Here is a 24,589-nt window from a genome sequence, read left to right as displayed (position 1 = left end):
GCTGTTAAAAGCTAGGAAATCTACTTCTAGGAAGATCTACCATCGTACGTGATAGACGTACATCGTGTGGTGCGAGTCTCTTGGGGTTCATCCTCGCTCCTTCTCAGTGGCTCGGATCTTGACCTTCCTTCAATGGGGAGTTGATCAGAAATTGGCCTTGAGTATTATCAAGGGCCAGGTGTCAGATTTGGCGGTCTTCTTCCAATGACCACAGCTGCCTTGGGACCTCAATTTCCTGCTTTCAGTCCTCCAGAAGCCTCCTTTTGAGAACCTTAGGGAGATTCCCTTGCTTACGCTTGTTCAGAAGGTGGCTATCACCTCTGCACGCAGGGTGTCAGAACTGGCGGTGTTAGTCTGTCGTTCACCTTACTTAGTGAGTCACAGAGATAAGGTGCTTCCTCACCCCTGTCTGTCGTTCAGCGGCGGCTCGCGGCTTCAGTTCCCCGGCGTGGCGGCGTCTCCTGAGTCCTCCATTCAGTCCTCCCGGCGCACCGCATGTAGATTAGGGGGCTGGCCGCATGGATAGGGGGGCGGCGCCCCTGCGCCCCCAACACACCGGCCGCCACTGCTGTTGTTCCTTCCAAAGGTTGTCTCTAATTTGCTTTTGAATGAAGACATTGTGTTGCCTTCCCTGTGTCCCAGACCAAACCATCCTAAGGAAGATGCCTTGCATTCCTTGGATGTGGTTCAGGCAATTAGGGTGTACCTTGAAGCTACAGAGTCTTTTAGGAAGTCAGACTCACTATTTGTGCTTACGGATAGGCCCTCAGAAAGGGTTGTCCGGTTCCTCTGCGACCATTTCCAGATGGGTCAGACAGACTGTGATTCAGGTTTATTCCATTAGGGGCCAGGCTCCTCTTTTCTTTTCAAGGCGCACTCTACTCAGGCACTCAGTGCCTCCTGGGCCTTCTGTCATCAGGCGTCGGTGATGCAGGCTTGCCTGGTCCTCCGTGCACACTTTTACAAAGTTCTATAAAGTCGATGTGTTGGCATCTGTGGATGCTTCTTTTGGCCGCAAGGTTTTGCAGGCTGCTGTTTAGAGGACCGGGTCCTCTTTGAGGGTTTATTGTTTTTTTCAGGTGGGCTCCAGTTGTTTTGGTTGAGCTCCTGTTGCCTTGTTGGCTACTGTTTAGCCTTGGGAATTTGTTGCTGTTCCCACCCCTCGTGTTTAACACTGCTTTGGGATGTCCTCATGGGTAAGAAGATCAGGAGCTGTGTCCGTCAATGACTTAAAGAGAAAATTGGATTTTTGACTTACCGTAAAATCCATTTCTCTGATGTTCATTGACGGACACAGCACCCACCCCTCTGTGGAGTTATAATTCTCCTGACACTGCTTGTAACAAAACTGAGTACCTATAGAGGGAGTATACCCCCTGGGACTGCCCATAGGTGTAGCCAGACTTTTTTTCTGCCTAGTGTCCTACTCCTGTAGGGGGGCAGTTTAATCCAATGGTTAAGAAGATCAGGAGCTGTGTCCATCAATGAACATCAGAGAAATTATGTTTCTGAGGGGCGTTCTGTACACATTCTGTGCACATGACACCTCCAGGTTGCCATATTGAATTGCATTTTACAGTGGAGTTACCCTTTAAATAGCTGATTGAGTTGTCTTATCAAAAGCCATCAATTACAATTTTTTAAATAAATAAAAAGTTTGTCATAAATCACAGCCAAAACATGCACATTAGTTAAAGCGGAGTTCCACCCATTTTTAATAGGTTGGAATACATAGCTGTATGTAATCCCCTTTAAAACGGCTTTTACCAATGGAAACTTTTTTTTTTTTTTTTTGCTAGTAAGTACCTTAATTTCGGCATTATTGCTCCTCTCCTCACTTCCTGGTCCGATCGGCGATGACGTCATTCGGCGATCCGCAGTGTCTGCTGGGATGTATTCAATTCCAGAAATCTCGGAGTAGCTGTATCTGTACTGAGCCGTGCCTCCCCCGCCTCCGCCCCGCCTCCTCTCATTGAGTTGCATTGTATGAATGTATTAAGGCCGTTCTCTGCCCCGCCTCCGCCCCGCCTCCTCTTACAAATCAATGAGAGGAGACGGGGCAGAGAACAGCCTTAATACATTCATACAATGCAATTCAATGAGAGGAGGCGGGGCAGAGAACAGCCTTAATACATTCATACAATGAAACTCAATTAGAGGAGGCGGGGCGGAGGCGGGGCAGGCACGGCTCAGTACAGATACAGCTACTGCGAGATTTCTGGAATAGAATACATCCCAGCAGACACTGCGGATCGCCGAATGACGTCATCGCCGATCGGACCAGGAAGTGAGGAGAGGAGGAATAAAGCCGAAATTAAGGTATTTACTAGCAAAAAAAAAAAAAAAAAGTTTCCATTGGTAAAAGCCGTTTTAAAGGGGATTACATAGATCTAAAGTTCCGAAAATGGGTGGAACTCCACTTTAACTATGCAAACTACAGTATCTTTAGATATACATGTGAAATCTGATTAGATCATTGAAAAAAAATTAATCAATGTGTATTAATGATTTAAAAAAAATAGTATTTTTGACTTACCGTAAAATCCATTTCCTGAATGTGTGATTGGCTCACTGATTTTCCCAGAAGTCTACACTAAAGATACAAGTCAGATTTTTGGCATCCCCTGCAACAAAAATGTCGGTTTTGGTGAGATACCCCCAGTAGGAAATCTCGTCTAAAGGGATGCAGGGCCAGCAGTTTTCCTCATTCAAGCCCTACAGCTGTAGCAGCTAGTTGATAATTGTGAAACCACTCCCATTAGACTCACTTAGCACAGAGAAACACGTGATTTCCTAAGAATAACAAAAGGTAGGAATCTGCAACAAAGTTTGTTAAAATCCTTGTAATGTACAGAGATCACCCAGAAGGGAATGTTTATTTTTTTTTTTTTTCTCAACAAAAGTGTAGTTACACTTTATTTACTTCTTATTAATATTTTATGATTATCACTGGACTTTCTCACCTCAGCTGTAATGCATAAGTACTCTTATTAGCCCACTTAAGTTCCTTTGCATATCCAGCAAATTTGCCAAAATGTTTTTTTGGATTGGATAAAGTGATGAGAATGTATTAGATTTTTTTTCTGTGTCCTCACTGGGAAGATTCACCCTATTTGTTCTGGTGACCGTTGCCACCGGCAGTGAAAGTGACTAAAAATTTCAAATCCCTTTAGGATATAAAATAAAACACTGACATGTGATTGGTTGCTTTAGGTATCACACTGTCCCTTTCTTACAGGCTTAATCATTGAGATTAACCTATAAATCTCCTGTTCAAACTGTGGCTTAAACCAGCACTATGTCTTTTGTCTATTAGCTTTTTTTTTTTTTTTTTTGTTTGTTTTTTTGAAGGGAGGGGGGGTTAAGGGGTTAAAACACTCCCTTCTAGGTGGTCTATGCTGCACATTGCAAAAGTTTTAATAAACTTTCTGATTACTGTCCTCTCACCACAGCTCACGGCAGGGCAAAACTGACAGCTTCCCATATGCTAAAACAGAGCGTTTTAAAATGCGGGCAGTTTGCACTTGCAGAAGTATCTCTGCAAAAAATAGAATTCCTCTTGCAAGGGTTACGGAAACGTTTCACTTTTACAGTTTTAAAAAATTAGAGTGGTCGCAGATTGAAATGGAAAAACAAATGTAGTAATAAATTCGTCAATGGCATGTGTAGCAATTTTATATTTTATTATTTTATTTATTTCCAGTACTTATATAGCGCCGTCAATTTACGCAGCGCTTTACATATTTACGTTGTACATTCACATCAGTTTATATGCTTCCTTTTTTTATTTTTTACAAAAGTGTAGTTTTCTTTTAAGTCTATTCATTTTCTTTCGGTTTGCAGCACGACACCTTCTAAACAGGGACGAGGAAAGCCATCCTTCTCGAGAGAGAATTACCACGATTACAGCAGTGAAGATACGTCAGGAACTGAAAATGAGTCCTATTCTTTGGGGGGCCGAGGACATGGCTGTAAGTACCTCCTTTCTAGATAGTACAGATTGGGATAGCTACACTTTCTTAAATCCTTATTGCCTTTTTTTTTCTTAAATTGTTAAATAAACTCAGTTTTAATTAAAATTTAACCACATATAAAATAAAACGCTTGGCCCACCCAGTCTGTTCACTTTCATTAAAGTTTTTTTTTTTTTTTTTTTTTTCAGTTGGTAAACTTGGCTAGAATAGTCCAGGTATTTTATAACGCACATGCCACATACATTTTATACATTTTTGACCAACACTGTTATAGACTGCTTCTTCTTAAAAACCTGATTTTGTGCTTTAGTTTTAGCGTATCGAGTTGCATGCCAGCTTCCTATATATCTCCAGTGATGGCGTAGAGTTGTTCACAGCTACCACAGGCACTGTAGAAAAATTTAATTTTCAAAGCTCACAGCAGAAGAATTTAAAACCTATTCTAAGGCAGCTCAGCTCACCCTGTTCCCCCTTCCAGCAGTGCTCTGCTGTGCACTTTGAAGATAAATTTCTCCACAGTGCCAGAAGCTACAGAGGTCAGCAAGGGCGTGTTTTAAAGAATAAATCCAAGAATAAAAATGTAATATATTACAGATTATCAGTCTTTAGATGTGATGGCTGCATTTGTTTTCATTTCTTGTTCATTGAGAGACACAGGAAGCCTTTCACCTTCAGGTCATACTGCTACCTACAGGAATAGGACAATTGGACACTGGAAGACCAACTGTAATCCACCCCAGGATAACCCCTTCAACTACCAGTATGCCTCAGTTTTTTGGTAGTGTTCTCGGAGGATAGACGTCATTTTTTCAGCTCTGCTGTTTAGAGTAACCATTTTTTGCTACCAATTTTTTTTTTTTTCCTTCAGTCAAAGAGTCTTCTCTACATTGCTGCTAGAGCTAGTCATTACAATTGTAGCCATCCAAAGCGATTGTCTTTTGGAGTACCGTGACTGAACCCTGCTGGGCTTGGACATTTCAAGGCTAACCTTAAAGTGACCTTCGGGCTCTGGCTTACTAAGCAAAACACTTTTCAGACCCAGTTAGCTGACACTGGCTCAGTGCTTGCCCAGTCTCCTAACACTCACTGTGTGGATAGGCCCATTGGGCCGAGCTTGACAAAGTGAATGGGCTGCCCTATGCGTTACACGTGGAAACTAATGTGAATCACTTCACAAAAACCACCAGTGGGAAAGCGCTTTCCTGCTGTGCAAAATGGGAACAGGGCCTAATGCTTTTTTCTGATTCGCAGACTCTAAAGAGAGGGCTTTCATTTGTTGCATTTGGAAAGTCGGGAGCATCTCTAAATCTGATTTTTTTTTTTGATGCTTAAAGCATTTTGTTTCCTATAAAAATAACAAACATGTTATAGTTACCTGCTCTGTTGCAGTGGAGCAACCCAGATCCTTCTTTTTTTGGGTCCCTGGCCCCTCCTGTCAAGTGCCCCCACAGCAAGCAGTTTGCTATGGGGGCACCAGAGCCGAGTCACAGCTCCCTGTGTCCATTCAAACACGGAGTCCTGACCTTGCCCCGCCCCCTCTCTCTTCTGATTGGTTTGCTGATTTGATTGACAGCAGTGGCAGCCAATGGTGCCGCTGCTGTGTCTCAGCCAATCAGGAGGGAAAATCTCAGATGGCTGAGACATTTGCTGATATTGCTGGACAGAGACGGACCTCAGGTAAGTAATAGGAGGGGGCCGAGAGGGGCTGCTGCAGACAGGAGGTTTTTTATCTTAATGCATAGAATGCATTAGAATAAAAAACTTTCTGGCTTTACAATTCATTTAAAGATAGAAAGGACTTCCCTTTCTGCAGATGGGTTGATGGGTTGACTAGAGCTAAATTCCAATCACGGTTAACGCTTGTTAGCCTTTCAATGCATGGAGCCCCATTTCCTTTTTTAACCTAGGGCAGTTTTTGATCTTTATCTCAACCAGGACTTTTTTTTCTTTAGGCCCTCAGTTTGGCTCCAGTTCTCCAAGAGATACCTCTTGCTTGTTTGACTACAGTTTGGGCTTTGAGTTATTCTATCTTAGCTACTTTTTTTCTTTTTTCTTTCTTTTGGTCATCTCTAATGAACCTTGTTGTGTGGTTCAGCTAAACCAACTCCAAACTTGGTCTTTAAGATCGGTTCTCACCTTTCTCTGTCAAGACATACTTCACTGGTTACATGAGCGTCTTTTAATCTTTCTGGCATCAATTACTGGTTTTCCAATACAAGGCTGCTATCTGGTCATCTTTTCCTCACGGTTTTTCTTCTCAGATGGAGGTTGCGACCATTTTTGTTGCCAGCTTTGGGCATAAGGTTCTTCGGGTTGCATTTGAGCTGCAGGCAATCCTGTATTCAAATGATTCCCTCCAAACACCACCCCCCCCCCCCCCCCATTTAAAGGAGATAAACGCCACCCTAGGACAGAAAGTATATTATTTGCAGGAAATGAGGAAATAAGAAAATGAATGCAGCTACCATTTGCAAGGACGGATGAGCTGTAATATATTAAACGTATGCTTTTGGGTTTAAAATACACTTTAAAACTTACCAATTATTAAATATATGTAGACACTTGACTGTCCATAGCCTGGCCATGAGTTCACATTAGGATTATTGTATTACTTCCTTTTCCTTGTATTTTATTGGGGTGTTTTTGGTATAAAAATCCTCAGGTACAGAGACAGTAGAATACGATTTTTATTTTTTGTTTATATATACTTAAGATTTTATATTATACTGTATAATTTTTGAGAATGCAGGCAGACATATGACTTGTGACCTTTTCTGTTGTTTGATAGTGGTACGCAAAGGAATGGAGGGACGAGGGGCGGGGTGGCTGTCCGAAGACGAAGACTCCACTCTAGAAGCCTTAGACTTGGTGTGGGCCAAGTGTCGGGGATATCCCTCCTATCCAGCTCTGGTAGAGATCAGTTCCTCCCCTATTATTCTACTTAATGTTATAGTAGTTGTATAATTGTCCACCATAACTGATCACCACGGGTCGGCTAAACCTACCAAAAAATTCATTCATTGATTTTTGTTGTCTTTAATTTGTGTGTTATGAAAGTCTGTGCCTTGCAGAATTTTTCACCAACTCTTTCTTTTCTTAAGATTATCGACCCAAAGATGCCCCGAGAAGGAGTGTTTCACCACGGGGTTCCCATTCCTGTACCACCCGTAGATGTTCTCAAGCTAGGAGAGCAGATGACACAAGAAGCACAAGAGCATCTCTACCTCGTTCTGTTTTTTGACAATAAACGGACTTGGTGAGTATTCATTATCGTTAATAAGATATCTGTGTGGACTGCACAGTACGTGTTTCTTTGTTTCTTCTAAGTGGCAGAAACTCTCCTGTGTGAATGCTGCAAGAAATGTATCCGTCTCATTTTTTTTATTTTTTATTTTTTTTTTTTTGGGGGGGCGGGGGGATACTTGTATTTTATTGTTGCTGTTAGATATTAAAGTGATTGTAAAGGTTCTTTTTTTTTTTTAAATAACAAACATGTAATACATATCTGCTCTGTGCAAGAGTTTTGCACAGAGCAGTCCCGATCATCCTTTTCTGGGGTGCCCCGGCAGCGCTCCTGGCTCCTCCTCCTTCATTGGGTGCCCCCACAGAGAACTGCTTTCCATGGGGCACCCGTGCGAGCACGCTCATGAGTCCCGCTGCTGCGTCCATTGACACAGACAGCAGGACTCGGCCCGACCCCCATGTCACTGTATTTGATTGACAGCAGCGGGAGCCAGTGCCTCCTGCTGCTTTCAATCTATCCAATGAGGAACCAAAACAGCCGCTGGGCTTGTGCTTGCTGGTGGAAAAATCGGTTTCAGATAAGAAAAAGGGGGGAGTCTGGGGAGCATCTGAAGCACAGAAGGTTTTTCACCTTAATGCATAGAATGAGACTTTACAACCCTTTTAATGTGCTCTATAGTTGCAAGAAGTAAGTCATAGATGTGTACAACCCACCCCTAACAATGTTATATCCACTTTTCCAGCACTCCCCTGCTGTTCCTTTGTTAGCTTTTGCTTCTGCCAAAGCCCCAACATTGGTTGGTGTTGGATCAAAGGGAGCAATATCACCTTTTCTGTTAGGCTTCAGCACTGCATTATATACAGTACGTTTGCATTAAAGAGGAACTTAACCTATTGATTTAACTGTTTCCTAAAAATATTACATTGAAGGCATGCCGTCAATAACTGTCACAGTAGCTTGGGCAAGTCAGTCAGCCAATGAGGAGAGAAAGGGGGCAGGCCGGGGCGGGCCACAGCTCTGTGTCTGAATGGACACACACAGCTGTGGCTCAGCTCGGGTGCACCCATAGCAAGCTGCTTGCTATGAGGGCACTCAACAGGGGGGAGGGGCCAGGAGCACCTAAGAGGGACCCAAGAAGGAGGATCTAGGCTGCTCTGTGCAAAATCACTACACAGAGCAGGTAAGTATGACATGTTTGTTATTTTTAACATAAAAAAAAGACTTTAGTATCACTTTAAAGTATAACTACAGGCAAAACTTTTTCTTTTTTTTTTAGTTTTGGATAAAGTGGAAATGGATTAGACCCCCTTTCAGTTTTTATTGCCATCTGTGTTTCTGTTAAGGAGATTCACCCTCTCTATTTGTCCTGTTTGCCGTTATTAAAAAGTGAAAGAAATTCCCAAATTTTGGGTTGTCCCCAGGAAAGTAATAGAAGGGAAATCTTCCAATAGGGACACTCTGGTGACCTGGGGTACCCCAAGGGATTCTTTTCATTTGTAAGGGTTTCTACTCACTTCATGTTTTGGCTATGTGACAGGAGTGAAGGGAAATCTCCTCAATGACAACGTTGTCTCTTTTTATTGGCGGAAGAAGGATCTATATATATATATATATAATATATATATATATATATATGTGTGTGTGTTTTTTTATATACTATTTTCATTCAATATTTGATATTTATAAAGATATTTTGTATTTACTTAATTAAGCTTAGTTGTTTTTGATACCCCACTTGTTTCCTGTGAAAGCAGCTTTCCTTTAACTGGTGTTCTAGTCCGCTTTTTTCTTTTGTATTATGACGTATGCTACAGGGACCGCACTGACTTAGTGAGTTGGCATATTTTTATGATTTAAACCATTTTACCTCTTTATTAGCAATAAAAACTGACAGGGGTTTAATCCTTCTCCACTGTATCCATTCCACTAAATGTCACGTTATAAAATAACGAGTAAAATACCTCACATTTTGATTAAATAACTCCTGTTTTATTTTAGTAGTAGTGAAATGCTGTGTTCTCAGATTTTAAGAAGAAAATATGTGAATTGAGCCCAGGTTCTTTATAAAGAGACATCAGGGGTCTATTAGACCCCTGATGTCCCACCTGCACTCCGTTGAACCTAACCAAGCACAGGCTGCGATCAATCAGCTTTTCCAACCAGAGTGACTGGGGTTTGATAGCTCTAAACCTGGAAGTACTCAGAGCTAGACACTTCTGCGTTCATACTACTGCTTTCCATCCTGACTCCCACAATGGAGGTCACCTCACCCAGGAGGGACAGTTGATCCACATGGGAGGAAGGAGGGGCAGCAACTTCTTCAGCATGTAGAAGGGATGAGGCACCTGATTTCGCTTCTACAAGAAAGCCTGTAGTCAGGAGAAAAAAATGTAAATTAACTTTGAGTAGCTATAGGGAACAGGAGTTTGCTTACAAGCCAGGGCTGTCACAGCCATAATAGTTATCTCACAAGTAGCAACAGGTTTGAAGTCCATTAGAAACTACATGTTAATCTAAGACTGCTGTGTGATTTCACTGTAGAATGGTGTTGTCGTCCTATTGCATAAAGTGGAAAAATAAAATGTCTACTGGGTGGATCAACAGGCAATATGTTTATTTTATTTATTACAGGTACTTATAAAGCGCCGTTAATTTATGCAGCTCTCTACATATATATTGTACATTCACATCAGTCCCTGCCCTCAACGAGCTTACAATCTAAGGTCCCTAACTCGCATACGTACATACTAGGGCCAATTTAGACAGGATCCATCCAATTAATCTACCAGCATGTCTTTGGAGTGTGGGAGAAAACAGGCGTACCCGGAGGAAACCCACGCAGACACAGGAAGAACATGCAAACTCCAGGCAGGTATGGTCGTGGTTGGTATTCGAACCAACGACCCTAGTGCTGCTAGGAGGAAGTGCTAACCACTACACTAATGTGCTTACAGGGGAGCCCCGAAAAACAAAAACTGCTGTGTTAATAATGTGATTAGAATGCAGCATATATGTAATTTTTGGTTTTGCCTTTTTTCAATTTGTGTCATTGCTTAATATGTGTTACTAGTGTGTAATATTTCATACTTTACTCTGCAGGCAGTGGCTTCCCAGAACAAAGCTGGTTCCTCTGGGGCTAAACCGCGAGCTGGATAAGGAAAAAATGCTGGAAGGGAGGAAATCGAACATCCGCAAATCTGTGCAGATCGCCTACGAACGCGCCATGCAACATCGCAACAAAGTCCAAGGCACACAGAGCAGCGAGACAAGTGAAAGCGATTAGCGCCTTCCATAAACTTTTGTGACATGTTCTTGCTTACCTCCTGTGTCACAACTCTGCTGCTGTTACTAAGAATAGAAACGCGGTAACCCAAACCAGAGAGGTTACCTTTAAAGTGAGTAGCGCTTAAATGAACAGCTGTCTTCAGAAAACATGACCACAGTGGAGAGGGTCAGTGCCACATTTTTTGTGGTTCGCTGTGAGCACAGATAGGGCTACCAAGTAACACACAGGATGATGAGAATGACATTCTGAGATTATGTCCTCATGGTCGCTGGTTGACCATTTTAATTCAAACCATCTAACGCAGGCCGCCGTCTTCTGGAGTTAACAGATGTGCTACTGGGGTCGGCTGTCCTTTGGCTGGTTACACATTAATCATGGATTCCCATGTACAGACTTAATAATGTTTGTATATTGAGCTGTCTGGTTTTAATGAAGCATTGGGATATTCCATCCTTTCAGATTCTTATGCTCCATTCCTAATATGTTCTGTCTGCAAAATTTGTAACAAAAATTGTGAGCGTGCACCAGAAGGAAAGACCATATAAGCCATTAGGCTTAAAGTAGAACTGTGACCAGACATTTAAATATGTACATATACAAACACTAAATGAGCTTTAAAACATGTCAACAACATCCTCTATATCTGTAGGAGCTGAGGAGCAATTCATCCCCAAAGTTCACTATTGAAGTCCTTCAAGCCTGGTTTAAAGGCATTTCTCGTTCTCTTTTAGTTTTGCACCTTGCACTATGTTAAATTTACAGATTTGAAGGCTCGAAAGCTGCTAATTCACTGCACGTGGGGGAGCTTGGAAAAGCTGAGCTGTCTAAAGTAATAGTTTTTGTGCTGTGAAAGCTGGAAATCTGGATGAAGTTCTCCACAGTGCCTGCAGCTACCGAGGTCAGTGAGGGCTTTGACTAAAGCTAATTTACTGCTTGTTAACAATACATGATCATTTAAATATCCATAGTATGGCCACAGTTCACTTATGTCCACTAAGTTATAATGACTGTTATTTACCATATTGATAAATATTTTTCTCAAGGACAGTTAATGAGAGCTTAAAATACCAGTCTCCAAATTGTCAAAGTGGTATATAGCACATGAATTATAGCATAGTGAATTGAAACTTTTGACTGTAATACGTGTTGGTTAGGATTTGTTTATATATATTTTTACAGCCAGCAATCTGCTCAGCTGTCATTTTGCAGGCTGGTTTAAACCTCATCTCTGGTTTTGGCCAAATGATAGAGTAATTGGTATTGACACTTAATACCCAAGGCCCAGTGAAAGAGTAGGTCTGTGTGTGTGTGGATGGGAGGGTGATCTGGGGTAGCTATAAAATCTCCTACAATTTAGGACGCCTATATGGAAAGAATCCTGTTTTACCCCCACAATAAAAATTGTAAATCACTTAGCTTTTGTGAATTACCATTTCAGTTCTAGCCAACCACAAGAGGAGGTCTGTGGAGTAATACTGTAGCTGCTGACTTTTAATATGAGGACATTTACCTGTCCACAAATCCAGCGGTGTCTTCACCCGAGTCGATTTTTCAATCGGCTCTCCGGTGCTGCTGCCTCCAACTCGGCTAAGAGAAACCAGCAGTAAAGCCTTGTGGCTTCACAGCCAGTTCCCTACTGTGCATGCACAAAGCGCTTTGTGAATGGCCCAGTGGCAGGGGAAGGAGGAGGGGGGCTGAACTTCCGGCTGAGTTTGCTGTGGTGAAATCAGCCGGAAGTGGAAAGCAAGTACCCCCCAAAAGGTGCCAAATGTGGCAGCATAGAAGGGGAGGAGGCCAACAAGCAGAGCTTCCCCATTTGGGTGGAGCTCGGCTTTAAGAACTTTTCTTAGGTCCTAGAATATTTCATGCTGTGTAGCAGCCAGCTTACCTTGGATGAGGTTGGCTCAACTAAGCATCACAGGAGGTAAACATGATTTCCTGTTGCCTTATTAATGGTTATATGACAAACTTCACACATACATAGATTTTACCAAGTAAAGGAGTTTTCCCGCGTAGATGAAAATTGGTTAGCTTCTTGTAAACACTTGCAGTAAATTCTGCTGTTTGCATTGGTTAGACTTGTTGCATTGAGACATTCAGAATAGTGCAGCGGGTTCTAGTTCCACCCAGTTGAGTGGTTTTCAGTAGGAAGGGTATACCTAAAATAACCTTGCTTAGCTTGTGGCCCTTTTGTCAAAGGGACTCGGAAATCCTGGGATGCAGCAAAAAGTCACTCCATCGTCAATAGTTGCACAATTTTTATTTAAATGGTAACCGTGTAGTCATGAGTATATTCATCTGAAAATACTGTTGGGTTGTCTGAAGTGCAACTCCAGCCAAAAAGCCTTTTGTTTTTTGGGATAGTGTGGGCAAAAGTTTATATTGCTGTGTCACCATTGAGGAGATTTCCTCTCCATAGTCAACATCACAGGAAGTGAGTAGAAAGCTCCCCAGCATTAAAAGCACACAGCAATACAAAAAAACCTGCCAGACATTCTCTGTTCAAACACTACCCTGCTGTATCCAAAACATAAAGCTGAAATCATGCTAAACAAATATTACTCAAAATACAAGAGGCATGTGTTCTCTTACATGAATCTTGATGTGCTTTGTGTGAGATGTGTGCAGTAATCCAACATTAAGCAACTAATGCAGTTTGCCTGTTTGCAGCAAAGACCGGTCACTGCTGCTCTCTTTACTTGTGCAGGATGGCTGGTCTTGTATCCCCCCTCTTCTAGTTTTCTCCAGGCAGCCTGTAGTAGGTGGATCACCCACAGTTCCACCCTGTGCACAGGCTAGGGGCAGCACATTGATGATGTTACTGCTACTTTATCCAAGATCATATCTGGGTTTTGAAAGGCATTTGGTTCACACAAACTAGATTTATTGAAAAATATATTGAAAATAAAAAATATATTTAAAAAGAAAAGTTGTGAGTGACACAATAACTGCGCCTAAAACAGGCTGATTTGGACTGTAATGAAAAACGGAGACTGTGAATGGTTATCGTGGTTTACTGTAAAGAGATACATGAAAGAAAACACTTCACACCCAAGTACACAACCATTATTCCCATCTGTTGTGGGACTACAGATAGAACATACCTGGTGATTATTACAACTGCTGCAAAGCAGGAGGCTAGCTTTCCTTTAATGGCCACGTTCCCTGTCTATGCACTAACTTTGCTTGTCACATGACTAAGGGGCATTCTTACTAGAAAACCACATAGGGTAATGCTTCCGGCAAACGAGACCAAATTGATATTTCAGGTATCTTGAGTGTAACTGCACAATGCCCCGTCTTCCAAGAGCTGTTGTTTATGAAGGAAAAAAAATCACACAAAGTGGGGTGATAGGGTGACCCTTTCCCACAGCTTAGCTCTAGGAACACTGGCAAGATGACATTGTTTGTACAGGGGGTTTTCCAACAAATACCGTACATGCAGACTTCCTCGGGGAAACATTTCTGGTAGATCTAAGCACAACATCCAGGTGTGTCTGTTTTATAGTCACTTCAACCTATTTCGATTCCCCAAGCAATACCAAACCCTTGATTGCAAAAGAAGGCCATGGAGCCAATTGTTGCAAGGCCACCTTCTAGGAACTGGGTTATTTTTACCAAATCAGGTTGAGCACTAGCTGTCTATGTTTAGTGTGTAAGGACAGTTTGTGGTTCGTGCCACCATTCTTTTAGACCCTAGTGATCATGTTACTGAACTTTTTAGGCATTTTGGAGGTTATTTAAAGGGTCCCCTCACTCAAAGTGATGGTACCAGTGCAAATGGATACAGGGGGCTTAATCACCCTCCAATATTTTTCCCGGGATTCTGGCAACAACCCTTGTGCCCGTTCATTCCCAACTCCACCTATTTCTACATTCACTACAGTTGGGTCTTCTCAAGCTTCCTTACGTTTGAAATCCATCCAAAATTCTTCAGTTTTAGAATATAGAGGAAGAGAGTTTACAAACTTCTGTTGGGATTTGCTGTCGAGGGCCTTGTTAGGGAAAGTTTTCACTTTTCTTTTCCAGAGACAACATCACCAAACCAGTAATCAAAGAACATCTGCAACAGGAACACAACAATAAAAAGACGCTGGGGTCATAGCCTTCCTATACTCTTAAAACTTTTAATGTTTAATTTCCATGTATCCCTAATGGAGATTCCCCTTGCTTCCTTTTCTGGTGACAGCTTAAGCTAGCCATACACAGATCTCTCTCATTCAGCCTGTGGGCTGAAAAAGAGAAAATCAATTGATACCTTCTATCCATGCTAAATAGCTTGGAGGGAGAGAGGAATCTCCTCTACCCACTACTGTATTCAAGCAGCAGTGGAACCCCAATGGGATACAGTCACTGTGCGACCCATAACTGTTGGCCGCCCACAGCTTGAATTACGATTTGATTCAGTAGAAATAGTCTGTCTATACCCGTGGTCTCCAAACTGCAGCCATTTTCTTGCCATTATCTGGTCCTTGGGACACTATTCCTCCCACTGACACCAGCGATGAGGCACTATTCCTCTCACTGACATCAGTGGTGGGACAGTATTCCTTCCACTGGCACAAACGATGGGGCACTATTTCTTCCACTGACAGGAATTATGGGGCACTATTCCTCCCACTGACACCAATGATGGGGCAATATTCCTCTCATTGTCTCCATTGATGGGGCACTATTCCTCCCACTGACACCAATGAATGGGCACTATTCCTCCCACTGACACCAATGAATGGGCACTATTCCTCCCACTGACACCAATGAATGGGCACTATTCCTCCCACTGACACCAATGAATGGGCACTATTCCTCCCACTGACACCAATGAATGGGCACAATTCCTCCCACTGACACCAATAATGGGGCACTATTCCTTTCACTGACACCAATGATGGGGCATTATTCCTCCCACTGACACCAATGATGGGGCAATTTTTTTTCCCAAATACACCAGTTATGGGACCGTATTCTTCCCACTGACACCCATGATGGGGCACTATTTCGCAAATACCAAAAATAGGGCGTTGGTCACTCCCATTGGCGCCAGTCCAGCCCTTCTAAAATCTGAAGGACCTTAAACTGGCCATTAGTTTATAAATTTTGTAGACCCCCTGGCCTGTAGCCAGCTTTAGTCATCAAGACAGGTAGTGAGAGGAAATCTTCCCATCTGAATCCTGGACAGCAGTAAAAGTGTGAGAGATTCAAACCCTTCTTCACTGTATCCAAAACTGAAAGGAAAAAAAACAAGGCTTTGGCTGTGGAGATGCTTTTTTGTTCTATGCAGATGAATATACTATTCCATGTGAGAACCCACCACAGGAGCCAGAGACCTTCATCTCGGAAAGACACCTGTAACTTAATCTCACTTTTGGTTTGATTTTTCTTTTTAAGTGACCCTATCTCTAGAATAAAATTTTGAAACAAGGGTCTCCCTGTAAAGAATTATTATTTGCCTGTCCCCCTGCCCATGCCATCGAGCTTTGCTTTCTTGAAGAGCTCCAGCGCCCAAAGAATCTTCCAACATCTGACACTTCCAGGAGTGTCGGTTGCCTGCTACTACTGTGTGCTCTGTGGTTCGATCCACCAGCTCCTCTGTCACTACAGGACACAGTGATGTTTACGCTGAAGGATTTAACCATAGCACTCAGTTGGGGACCAGGTATCCAACCACTGAAGCCCTTCAAGAAAGCGGAGATTATCTAGTCAGTAGCTTTAAAAGTAAAAAAAAGCACAGCGGGTGTGCAGGAGACTCATAGCAATCAATGAAATCCGGTTTTCTAACTTTACCCTCTTCAAGCTGCTGAAAGCTGGTTTCTGATTGGTTGCTTTGTCCCACAAAAATGTCTGCCTTTGCAGTGATTATATTTTCTGAGGCCTAAGCTACACAAAAGGGTTTGTACTGAGTCTGTAGTAAGAAAGAAAAAAAACTCATTGGCTTTAGCTTCCTTTGCAGCACACTGTTATTGATGTGCCACAAAGGAGACATTGGGCCTTTGTACCTTCTTAACTCGAGCATGTCTATGTAAATATTGTATATGTGTGAGGAGAATTAAATTATTCTCATTTGTAAACATATGGGATCCTGTTTTGTTTTAATACCTGATGATTTATTTTCAAATGTCATAGTAAAAAAACGTTGCTTTGCTAAAATGTAGTAGTTTGAAACAGAGAATTTGTGTTAACGGAGGCCTTCTTTAAATCGGTTCTAAACTATAGAGATAGGTCTGCTTCAATCATGAAGACTGGCGCTATGGAGGTAAGTTGGAGAAGTTCACATTTTTCAGAAGATTACCACTTGACTTCCGGAAGATTTACCCCCTTCATGACCAGGCCATTTTTTGCGATATGGCACTGCCTTACTTTGACAATTGCACGTGACACTGTGCCCAAATAATAAAATTTACAGTATGTCCTTTTTCCCACAAATAGAGCTTTCTTTTGATGGTATTTGATCACCACTGCATTTTTATTTTTTGCGCTATAAACAAAAAAAAGACCAACAATTTTGAAAAAAAAAAAAATGTTGTATTCTCTGCTATAAAAAAATATGTAAAAATTAAAATTCTTGATAAACTTAAGAAAATATGTTTTCTGCTACAAAGAAAAAAAAAAAAAAAAAGATCAGATTAAGCACATACCGGTATTTATTGGTCTGTGAAAAAGTTATAGCATCTACAAACTATAGGACATATACTGGAATTTTTATTTATTATTTTTTTATACTAGTAATGGCAGCGATCAGCAACTTATAGCGGGACTGCGATATTGCGGCGGACATTCAGACAGTAGCTGACACTTTTTGGGAACCAGTGACAATAATACAGTGATCAGTGCTAAAAATATGCACTGTCACTGTACTAAAATGACACTGGCTGGAAAGGGGTTAAACATCTAAGGTGATAAGAGTTCACTGTGTGCCTAGCCAGTGTTTTGGTATACTGTGTTTGGTGCTTTTACTAGGGGAAGGAATAGAGTTTATTCCCTGCTTTGCAGGGAAATAGGATCTATTACTTCCCTGCTGACAGGACAGGGCTCTGTCCTATGTAAATTCACGGTGATCAACATCTGCTGTGTTTAATCACAGTGCTGGCTGGGTGGTGCGCATGTGCGCCCCCTACCCGGAAGTGACAGATCACGTACTAGGTACATGACCTGGCGCAGCCGAGCCGCCTTGCTGCTGTATATCTTTGTTATACAGTCGGCAAGCGGTTAAACAAAACAATGCCTGTTATTGGATGCAGTAAAGCTGAATTCCAGCCTTCCTTTCAGTATGACACAGTTGTACAGGCTCCTCTCCTGTACTGACATGACTTACTCTGCACACTGTGAGCTTTTCACAATGTGCATTAGAAGCTGCAGCAAATCATATAGAGCCCTCCTCATTTCCTGGCTGGAGGATATCCAGCACTTGTTCTTTCCTCCCCAATCTCCCTAGTTCTCCCTTTCATTCTTTGGATTTGCTTTCATTTATGGAGTCTTGGCAATCACATGTTGACATTACCTAGAGTGGTCTGCATACAAATAAATCCTGCCCATGAGCCATGATCTGCCTGCATTCCACAGCCAAGTACAGACACCCAGTGGTGACATCGATGTGTCTAAAATAAGGTATGTAATAAAAATGGAAAGGTTTTATTTAAGAATATCATTAGCATGTTGATTGAGAGATACAGCCCCATTCAAATATCACAATTTGGGATTGTGGGCACAATCCTGTAATTCTGCCCTGAATCCTGTGACCATCACAGCACAAGCTACGCACGTTTGGGTGCCATTATCCTTCAGCGGCACCCCAAATCCCCCCATCCCTGCTGGGGGGGGGGTATAGTGCGGTCCGTCTGCCGCTTAACCCCCCCCCCCCGGGCCCATGGAGCAATGGAGCACCAGCCGCCACTGCTGCTGACCTCTACATTTCCTAAATGACAAAGTAGTGATGTAGGGTGGAACCAAAGCTCCCAACAGGGGGCCTAGGTATTTGACACACCTAGAACTAATGAATGCATAAAATTATTCCTCCTATAGAGAAAGGATGATCAATGGGACATAAAAAGAAATGGTGATGTTATAGGCTTCTATACTATACCTATGTAACTTGGTTCCACATCCCCCCTATTACCGTGCATCTGTAACGCCTCCCCTTGTGATTAAAGAAGACCTGTCTTTACAAACGATTCTATTTTTAAAATCCTTTAAAAACTATACACTAAGACGGTACATTATAATATGTTGTGTAGGAGTTTCATTTAATCTAATTTTTTTTTTGTATGCTCATTTTGAAGTCTTATTGCATTTTTCTGTTTTTTTTTGTATTTATTTCAGAAAGAAAATATATTGTTCTTGGAAAAGTAAATCCTTTCTATTTAGAATGGCTGTTGTATAAATTTTGATATTTTAGTTTGCAGGAGCAAGCTTATGCTTACTTTTTAGGAGTATATAAAATATACATAATGGTTTTCTGTTTCTTTTAAAATACAGGAATGTAGCCGTTCTACTGAGTTGTTATTATTAAACCTTAAAGCACAGTTCCGGCCCAATTTTTTTTTTTTTTTTAGCAAAAAAATACCCCTAGAATAGTCAGGGCTAGTGCATTTAAACAACAATATCCTCTAAACTGTCCCCTGTTTAGTGTACATGCTGCATGAATTGCTTACCTTGTGAAGTTCTTGTCCAGCGCGGCCATCTGCGGTGTGGGCAGCTGAAGACGCAGTGTCCCTCTTCCTGGATTTCACGAGTCCCAGAATGCTATACCCTCATCACTTCCGGGGCAGGCGTGTCATTCCACAGCTGGTTCCGCGTCATTGCGCATGCCCAGAAGCTGTTCTCCATTCATCGGCAGAGAATGACGTGCCTGAACCGGAAGTGACGAGGGACACCGGTGCAGGCGCATTGACTCCTGGGATTGATGACACTCATCTCCCAGGAGTCAATGCAAAGCAGGAAATGACGTCGGCGGCCGCATGCCGCATAAGGAGGAAGTGCAGTGATTTTTCATCAAAAATAAGGTAAGCGAATCAAAAAAAAAAAAATCCAATTTGTTTTTATCATGTGATATGGTTATGTATGATGGGAAGTTCAAAATGTGGCCAGGACTCCGCTTTAAGTAGGCAATGTGATGTTTGCATTGTAAAATATCAACCAGTGTTTTTTGGGGGGATTTTTTCTTTTTATTTTTTTCTCTGCCTGTGGGATAGGTGAGATGCACTTGACTTCATTAAAGCCCAACTCCGGCAACATACTGCATGGGTCAACTGCTTGTTTTTTCTATGGGTGAGAAAAAGGCTCATACTTACCTGACCTGCCAATCCTCCAGAAAAACCACACTCCCCCATGGTCCAGCGGTGTGCTGACGTCAGGAAAAATAAATTTTCAAGACTGCTGGACCGCGGGGAGGCAGGAGCCGAAGGGACTTGTCTTGTGCAGGAATTATCAGTGTGTCAGATAAGTATATCTCTGCTGTCCTCACCCCACTGAGAAACATTTTGATCAGTGTTCTGCTTTGAACTGTATTTACACTTTTACAGACAAATTGATATAACACTTTTTATTTATTACATGTCTCCATGGCGTAACTTCTAAAAAAAATATTTCTCTCTCGCTCATTGACTGACATAGCTCCTGTCATTCTTGACCATTGGGTTATGCGGTCCCCAAAGGAGTAGGACACTAGGCAGAAAACAATTTCTGGCTACACCCATGGGCAGTCCCAGGGGGTATACTCCCTCTTTCTGCTATAGTCACTCAATTTTTTTTATCAATTGCTGGACTGGGCAACAGGCTGGATAATCTAGATCCAGTTGTCTCCCCAGTCTGGCCAGCGAGCGCACACAGACCTCAGCTCCGCAATAGGTCAGCTGCAACATAGCCCCACTGGACAGGGGCTGGCTCTGCGAGTAAAACGTTTCACGAGGTCGCATGCGACCTGGCCTCAACCTGAGTCGCAGCGTTCCTCCTGGCCGACAAGCCCCCCATTTGGATGGAGAGGAGGATCTGTCTGGAGCGGTGCCCGCCTGATTCCTGGTATGGTGAGTAGCTGTCCCTCTTCTACCCTGGAGGGTTTTGGGGTGGACTTGGGCCCCTCCTTGGGACAGTTGGACCCCGGTTACCCTCCTTCCCGCAGGCACCCCTCCCTTGCCAAGTTCCTCATCCTGCCCCCCCCCCCTCCACATACGCTAGGGATGTCTTTTTTTTTGGTGTTGCCTGACCACTTTCCTGGGGTGGGGGCAGGGTGCTAACTGGCAATGGGTGGCGGGGGAGTGCGCAGCCAGCGACCAGATGATCGACTGGTGGGGGGGGTTTGTACCTGGTGGGGGCTCCTGCCAGGGCCCCCTGTCCTGCCTGGATCTGTCCTGAGGCCTGCTCTCCCGATTTCTGGGTCCCTGTAGGCCTCGTGGAGCCGCGCAGGGCCGTCGTTTTGTCAGTCTTGTGTATTCCTAATCACGGTGGCCATGTTTGTGTAGTCCGCGGCGGCCATGACAGTGGAGCCCCTCTGGGCGGCGGTGGAAGCCCCTCCTTATCACCTGGTGCTGACTCCAGGATCATTTAGCTTCCTGATCGCCGCATGTGTAGTGCAGATTCTCCTGGTGATTGCAGGTGTGCCTGTGTCGGCGAGTGGTGAGTCTGGTGGGGTCCTCTCCCTCTGCTGAGGATTGCTTTGTGCCTTGTGCTTGGCGACCTGGTGGTGCTGCCAGCACAATGGGGGTTGTCCTTTAGCAGTGTGTTACACTTTTTTGTGGGGTCCCCCTGGTGACTCATGGAGTCTTTGGAGCACATCTTCCCACCTGATCCCCTCTCTGAGGCTGCGGGGCCCTCCGGGTCCGGACCTTCTATCCATGCACTGACAGCGATCCTGGAGACCCTTGTGTCCCGGGTGGAGGCGGCTTGCAGGCAACGGGCTAGCAAAATGCGCCCCCTGCCTTCCCCTGCCTCATCTGTCTTCTCAGATCCTGAATCTGATTTGGCTGCTGCGGACGTGTGTCACCCTGCTCAGTCTGAGACCACGCACGTGGAATCCTCTGATAGTGAGGATGATTCCTCCACGTCTGCGACCGCGCACGAAAAGGCGCTAGTGGATACACTGATTGTATCTGTGCGTGAGACCCTGAAGATGGAGCTGCAATGGAGACATAGTTACTGTGACTAGACCCTTGCTCGCTCGCTTCTGCTCTCCCGACACTCCTCTGTTTCTAGTGAGTCAGCTTGCAGATCGCAACGTCTGATGGTTCGGTCAACCAAGGCTCCCGGATCCGAACTACAGCTATGTGCTGTCCGGAATCCATTAGAACAAACACCAAGCAAGCTGTATGTAAGTTCAAACAGGAAGACCATTTATTGGAAGAACATAGCACACTTTAATACAGAATTTGGAACATCCTGCCCCCAACAACAGCCCTCCTATTGGTCAATTGCAAGTACCTGTAGTTCCCCTTCAGGTCCTCCTTTCGCCATGCAAATGAGGACTTGAAAATGAGTCAGCAGGGATTGGTCAGATAACTTGCGTAGAAGGACTGTTATGTGTAAAGAGACAGAAGCCCCAGGGGGCAATCAATGTACACAATAGCCAGACACAGAACAATGGTTCCCTAACGAGCCCCCAATACACATTACTCTGAGTGTTAATACATCCCTTAGCAGACAGCAGGTGAGTTCATTAGCACACCCGAAAATAGGTGAATGGAAAGCCACCTCAGACAAAAGCAACATTGTTTAGACAGCCCGTCTCCACATTGAACTTCCTGAAATGGCCATATTAGGAGTTGTACTTCCTGGCCAGAGACCTCATGGCAAATGGGAACAAATGACCTTGCTGACAAATATGAAGCAATTCAAACCATCACTCAACTGTCCTTAAATTCCAGTGATGGTGAACACCGTCACAGTTACCCTTTGGCACTCACAAGCCATCCAGAGCGGCAAAGGTGTTTCCTTTCTCAGCCTATTTTGAAAGAATTGTTGCTTAAAGAGTGGGGGAATGACCAAAGCGTCCCCGTAGGGTTCCTAAGCATTTTACTAGGCGTTACCCCTATGAGGAGTCCTAAGAAGTGGACTGTACCACCGGTGGTGGACCCTTCGGTTTCCAGATTAAACAAGGCAACCATGATTCCAGTTGAAGAGTCCCTGGCCTTTAAGGACCCGGCTGACCAGAAGGCTGTGGCCCACACTATGTACACCTTAGCTGGTTGGGCAATGAGGCCGATATTTACCATTGCCCTGGTATCGCAAACTCTGACCGAATGGGCTAAGCTCCTACGCTATGACCTGGAGGGAGAACAGCTCCGCCCTTTGCTGAGCTAGCGGACCAACTGGTCCAGGGGCTGCAGTTTATCTGTGATGCCTCTTTGGATTCGGCTTCCCTGATGGCTCGCCTCTCTGTTTTGGCGGTGGTCCTTCGGTGTGTCTTTTGGCTCAAATGCTGGACTGCGGACCAGACTTCTACAAATGCCTTGACTAATCTTCCCTTTCAAAGAGATCGCCTGTTTGGAGCTATCCTGGATGACCTCATTAAAGGTCTCACGGTGGGGGGGGGAACCTTCCTTCCGCAGGCTACTAAGGGCAAGGAACCTCGTCGTAGACTTGGATCTTCTTTTTTTTTGTCCCTCAGGGTCGACTTACAAGCGCTCAAAGCCTTTCAGGGCCGCCTCTGGTGGATCCAAACGAACCTGGCCTGGCAAGCAGAGAGCGGGCTTATCCAGACCCACGGACAAGGCTCCTTCTGCATAAAGATGCGCCCCCACCCATATCGGGGGTGGGGAGACGTCTTTGCTGGTTTCCAGACCCGTGGACTTCCCTGGTACGAGACAAGTGGGTCCACAAAGTCATTTGGTCCGGCTACAAGTTTGAGCTTCGTTCTTGTCCCCTGGCAATGTTTTTTCCTTCCAACCTGTGCCTGTCCCAGGCCAGTTACAAGGTCTGTTTGGGGCTGTACAAGACCTGTTCCTTCAAGGGGTGATTGTCCTGGTTCTGACTTCGGAACGTTTTTAGGGTTTTATCTCAAACCTGTTCACAGTTCCCAGGAAGGGAGGCAAAGCGCGTCCAATCCTGGACCTCAAGGTGCTAAACTGCTTTGGGCGGGTACAGAAGCTCAGAATGGAGTTAATTCGCAATTGTGGTGGCATCCCGTCAGGGGGATTTCCTTGCCTCTATAGATATCAAGGATGCCTATCTTCACATTCCAATATGTGCCAGTCACCAAAATTTTCTTTGCTTTGCTGTGGGAGAGGAGCAACATCAGTTTGTGGCGTTACCCTTTGGTCTCGCCTTTGCTCCTCGGATCTTGACAAAAGTGTTGGCTCCGGTGCTAGCCTTGCTACGCCAACGGGGGATCGCGGTACTGGGCTACTTGGACTATCTCCTTCTATGAGCAGAATCTTCCTCTGCTCTGGTGGAGAACCTGGAGATCACCATACGAACTCTGCGAGAGTTTGGCTGGATTCTGAATTTTCAGAAGTCTGCCCTGGTTCCGTCCACAAAGCTGGACTATCTGGGCCTGACTCTGGACTCGGCTGTAGCCAGAGTGCTCTTTCCTATGGACAAACTCCAGAAATTGCAGACTGCAATTCGCCTCCTGCTTTCCAACAATTGGTCATCCCTCTGGACTTGCATGCGGGTGCTGGGCCTGATGGAATGGTATCTACCTTTTGAGGCGGTTCCGTTTGCACAGTTCCATACGAGGTCCCTGCAAAGGGAGATTCTGACCAAGTGGGATAAGACTCAGCAGTCTCTGGACAATCAGATCCGGCTGAGTTGGGGGGAAAAAAGGAGTCCCTGGTATGGTGGCTTCGGGGCTCTGGTGCTTCAGCTGGGAAAATTCCTCCCCTTGTATTGGACAGTGGTCACCATGGATGCCAGCCTGTCAGGCTGAGGAGGTGCCTCAGCAAGCATTCTGCTCGGGATCTGAACGCTGAAAGAGTCCAGACTACCGATCAATGTCTTGGAACTCCGAGCGATCAGACTGTGTCTGGATCATTGGACAGATTGTCTTCAGGGATGCTCAGTGCGCATTTAATCGGACAGTGCCACAGCCATGGCTTATGTAAATAACCAAGGGAGCACAAGAAAGGGCTCTGGAGGTAGCCAGCATTCTAAGGTGGG

At 44.1% G+C, this 24,589-nt stretch overlaps 1 protein-coding gene across 1 annotated transcript in view; it reads left to right on the top strand.

Annotated features, from left to right (window-relative positions):
• BRPF1 (bromodomain and PHD finger containing 1) overlaps positions 1–11,127 on the top strand; it is an 85,910-nt gene extending 74,783 nt beyond the window's left edge. Inside the window, exons 12-15 of the mRNA XM_082265990.1 lie at positions 3,844–3,971; positions 6,763–6,884; positions 7,076–7,230; positions 10,318–11,127. Coding sequence (XP_082122116.1) covers positions 3,844–3,971; positions 6,763–6,884; positions 7,076–7,230; positions 10,318–10,501 — 589 coding nt within the window. The 3' untranslated portion in view covers positions 10,502–11,127. The remainder of the gene's footprint in view (positions 1–3,843; positions 3,972–6,762; positions 6,885–7,075; positions 7,231–10,317) is intronic.
• The last annotated feature ends 13,462 nt before the right edge of the window (positions 11,128–24,589 follow it).

This window comes from Pelophylax lessonae (genome assembly GCF_965119305.1).
Source record: "Pelophylax lessonae genome assembly, chromosome: 8".
NCBI classification, from domain to species: Eukaryota; Metazoa; Chordata; class Amphibia; order Anura; family Ranidae; genus Pelophylax; species Pelophylax lessonae.
This window is presented reverse-complemented; position numbering and strand designations above follow the sequence as displayed.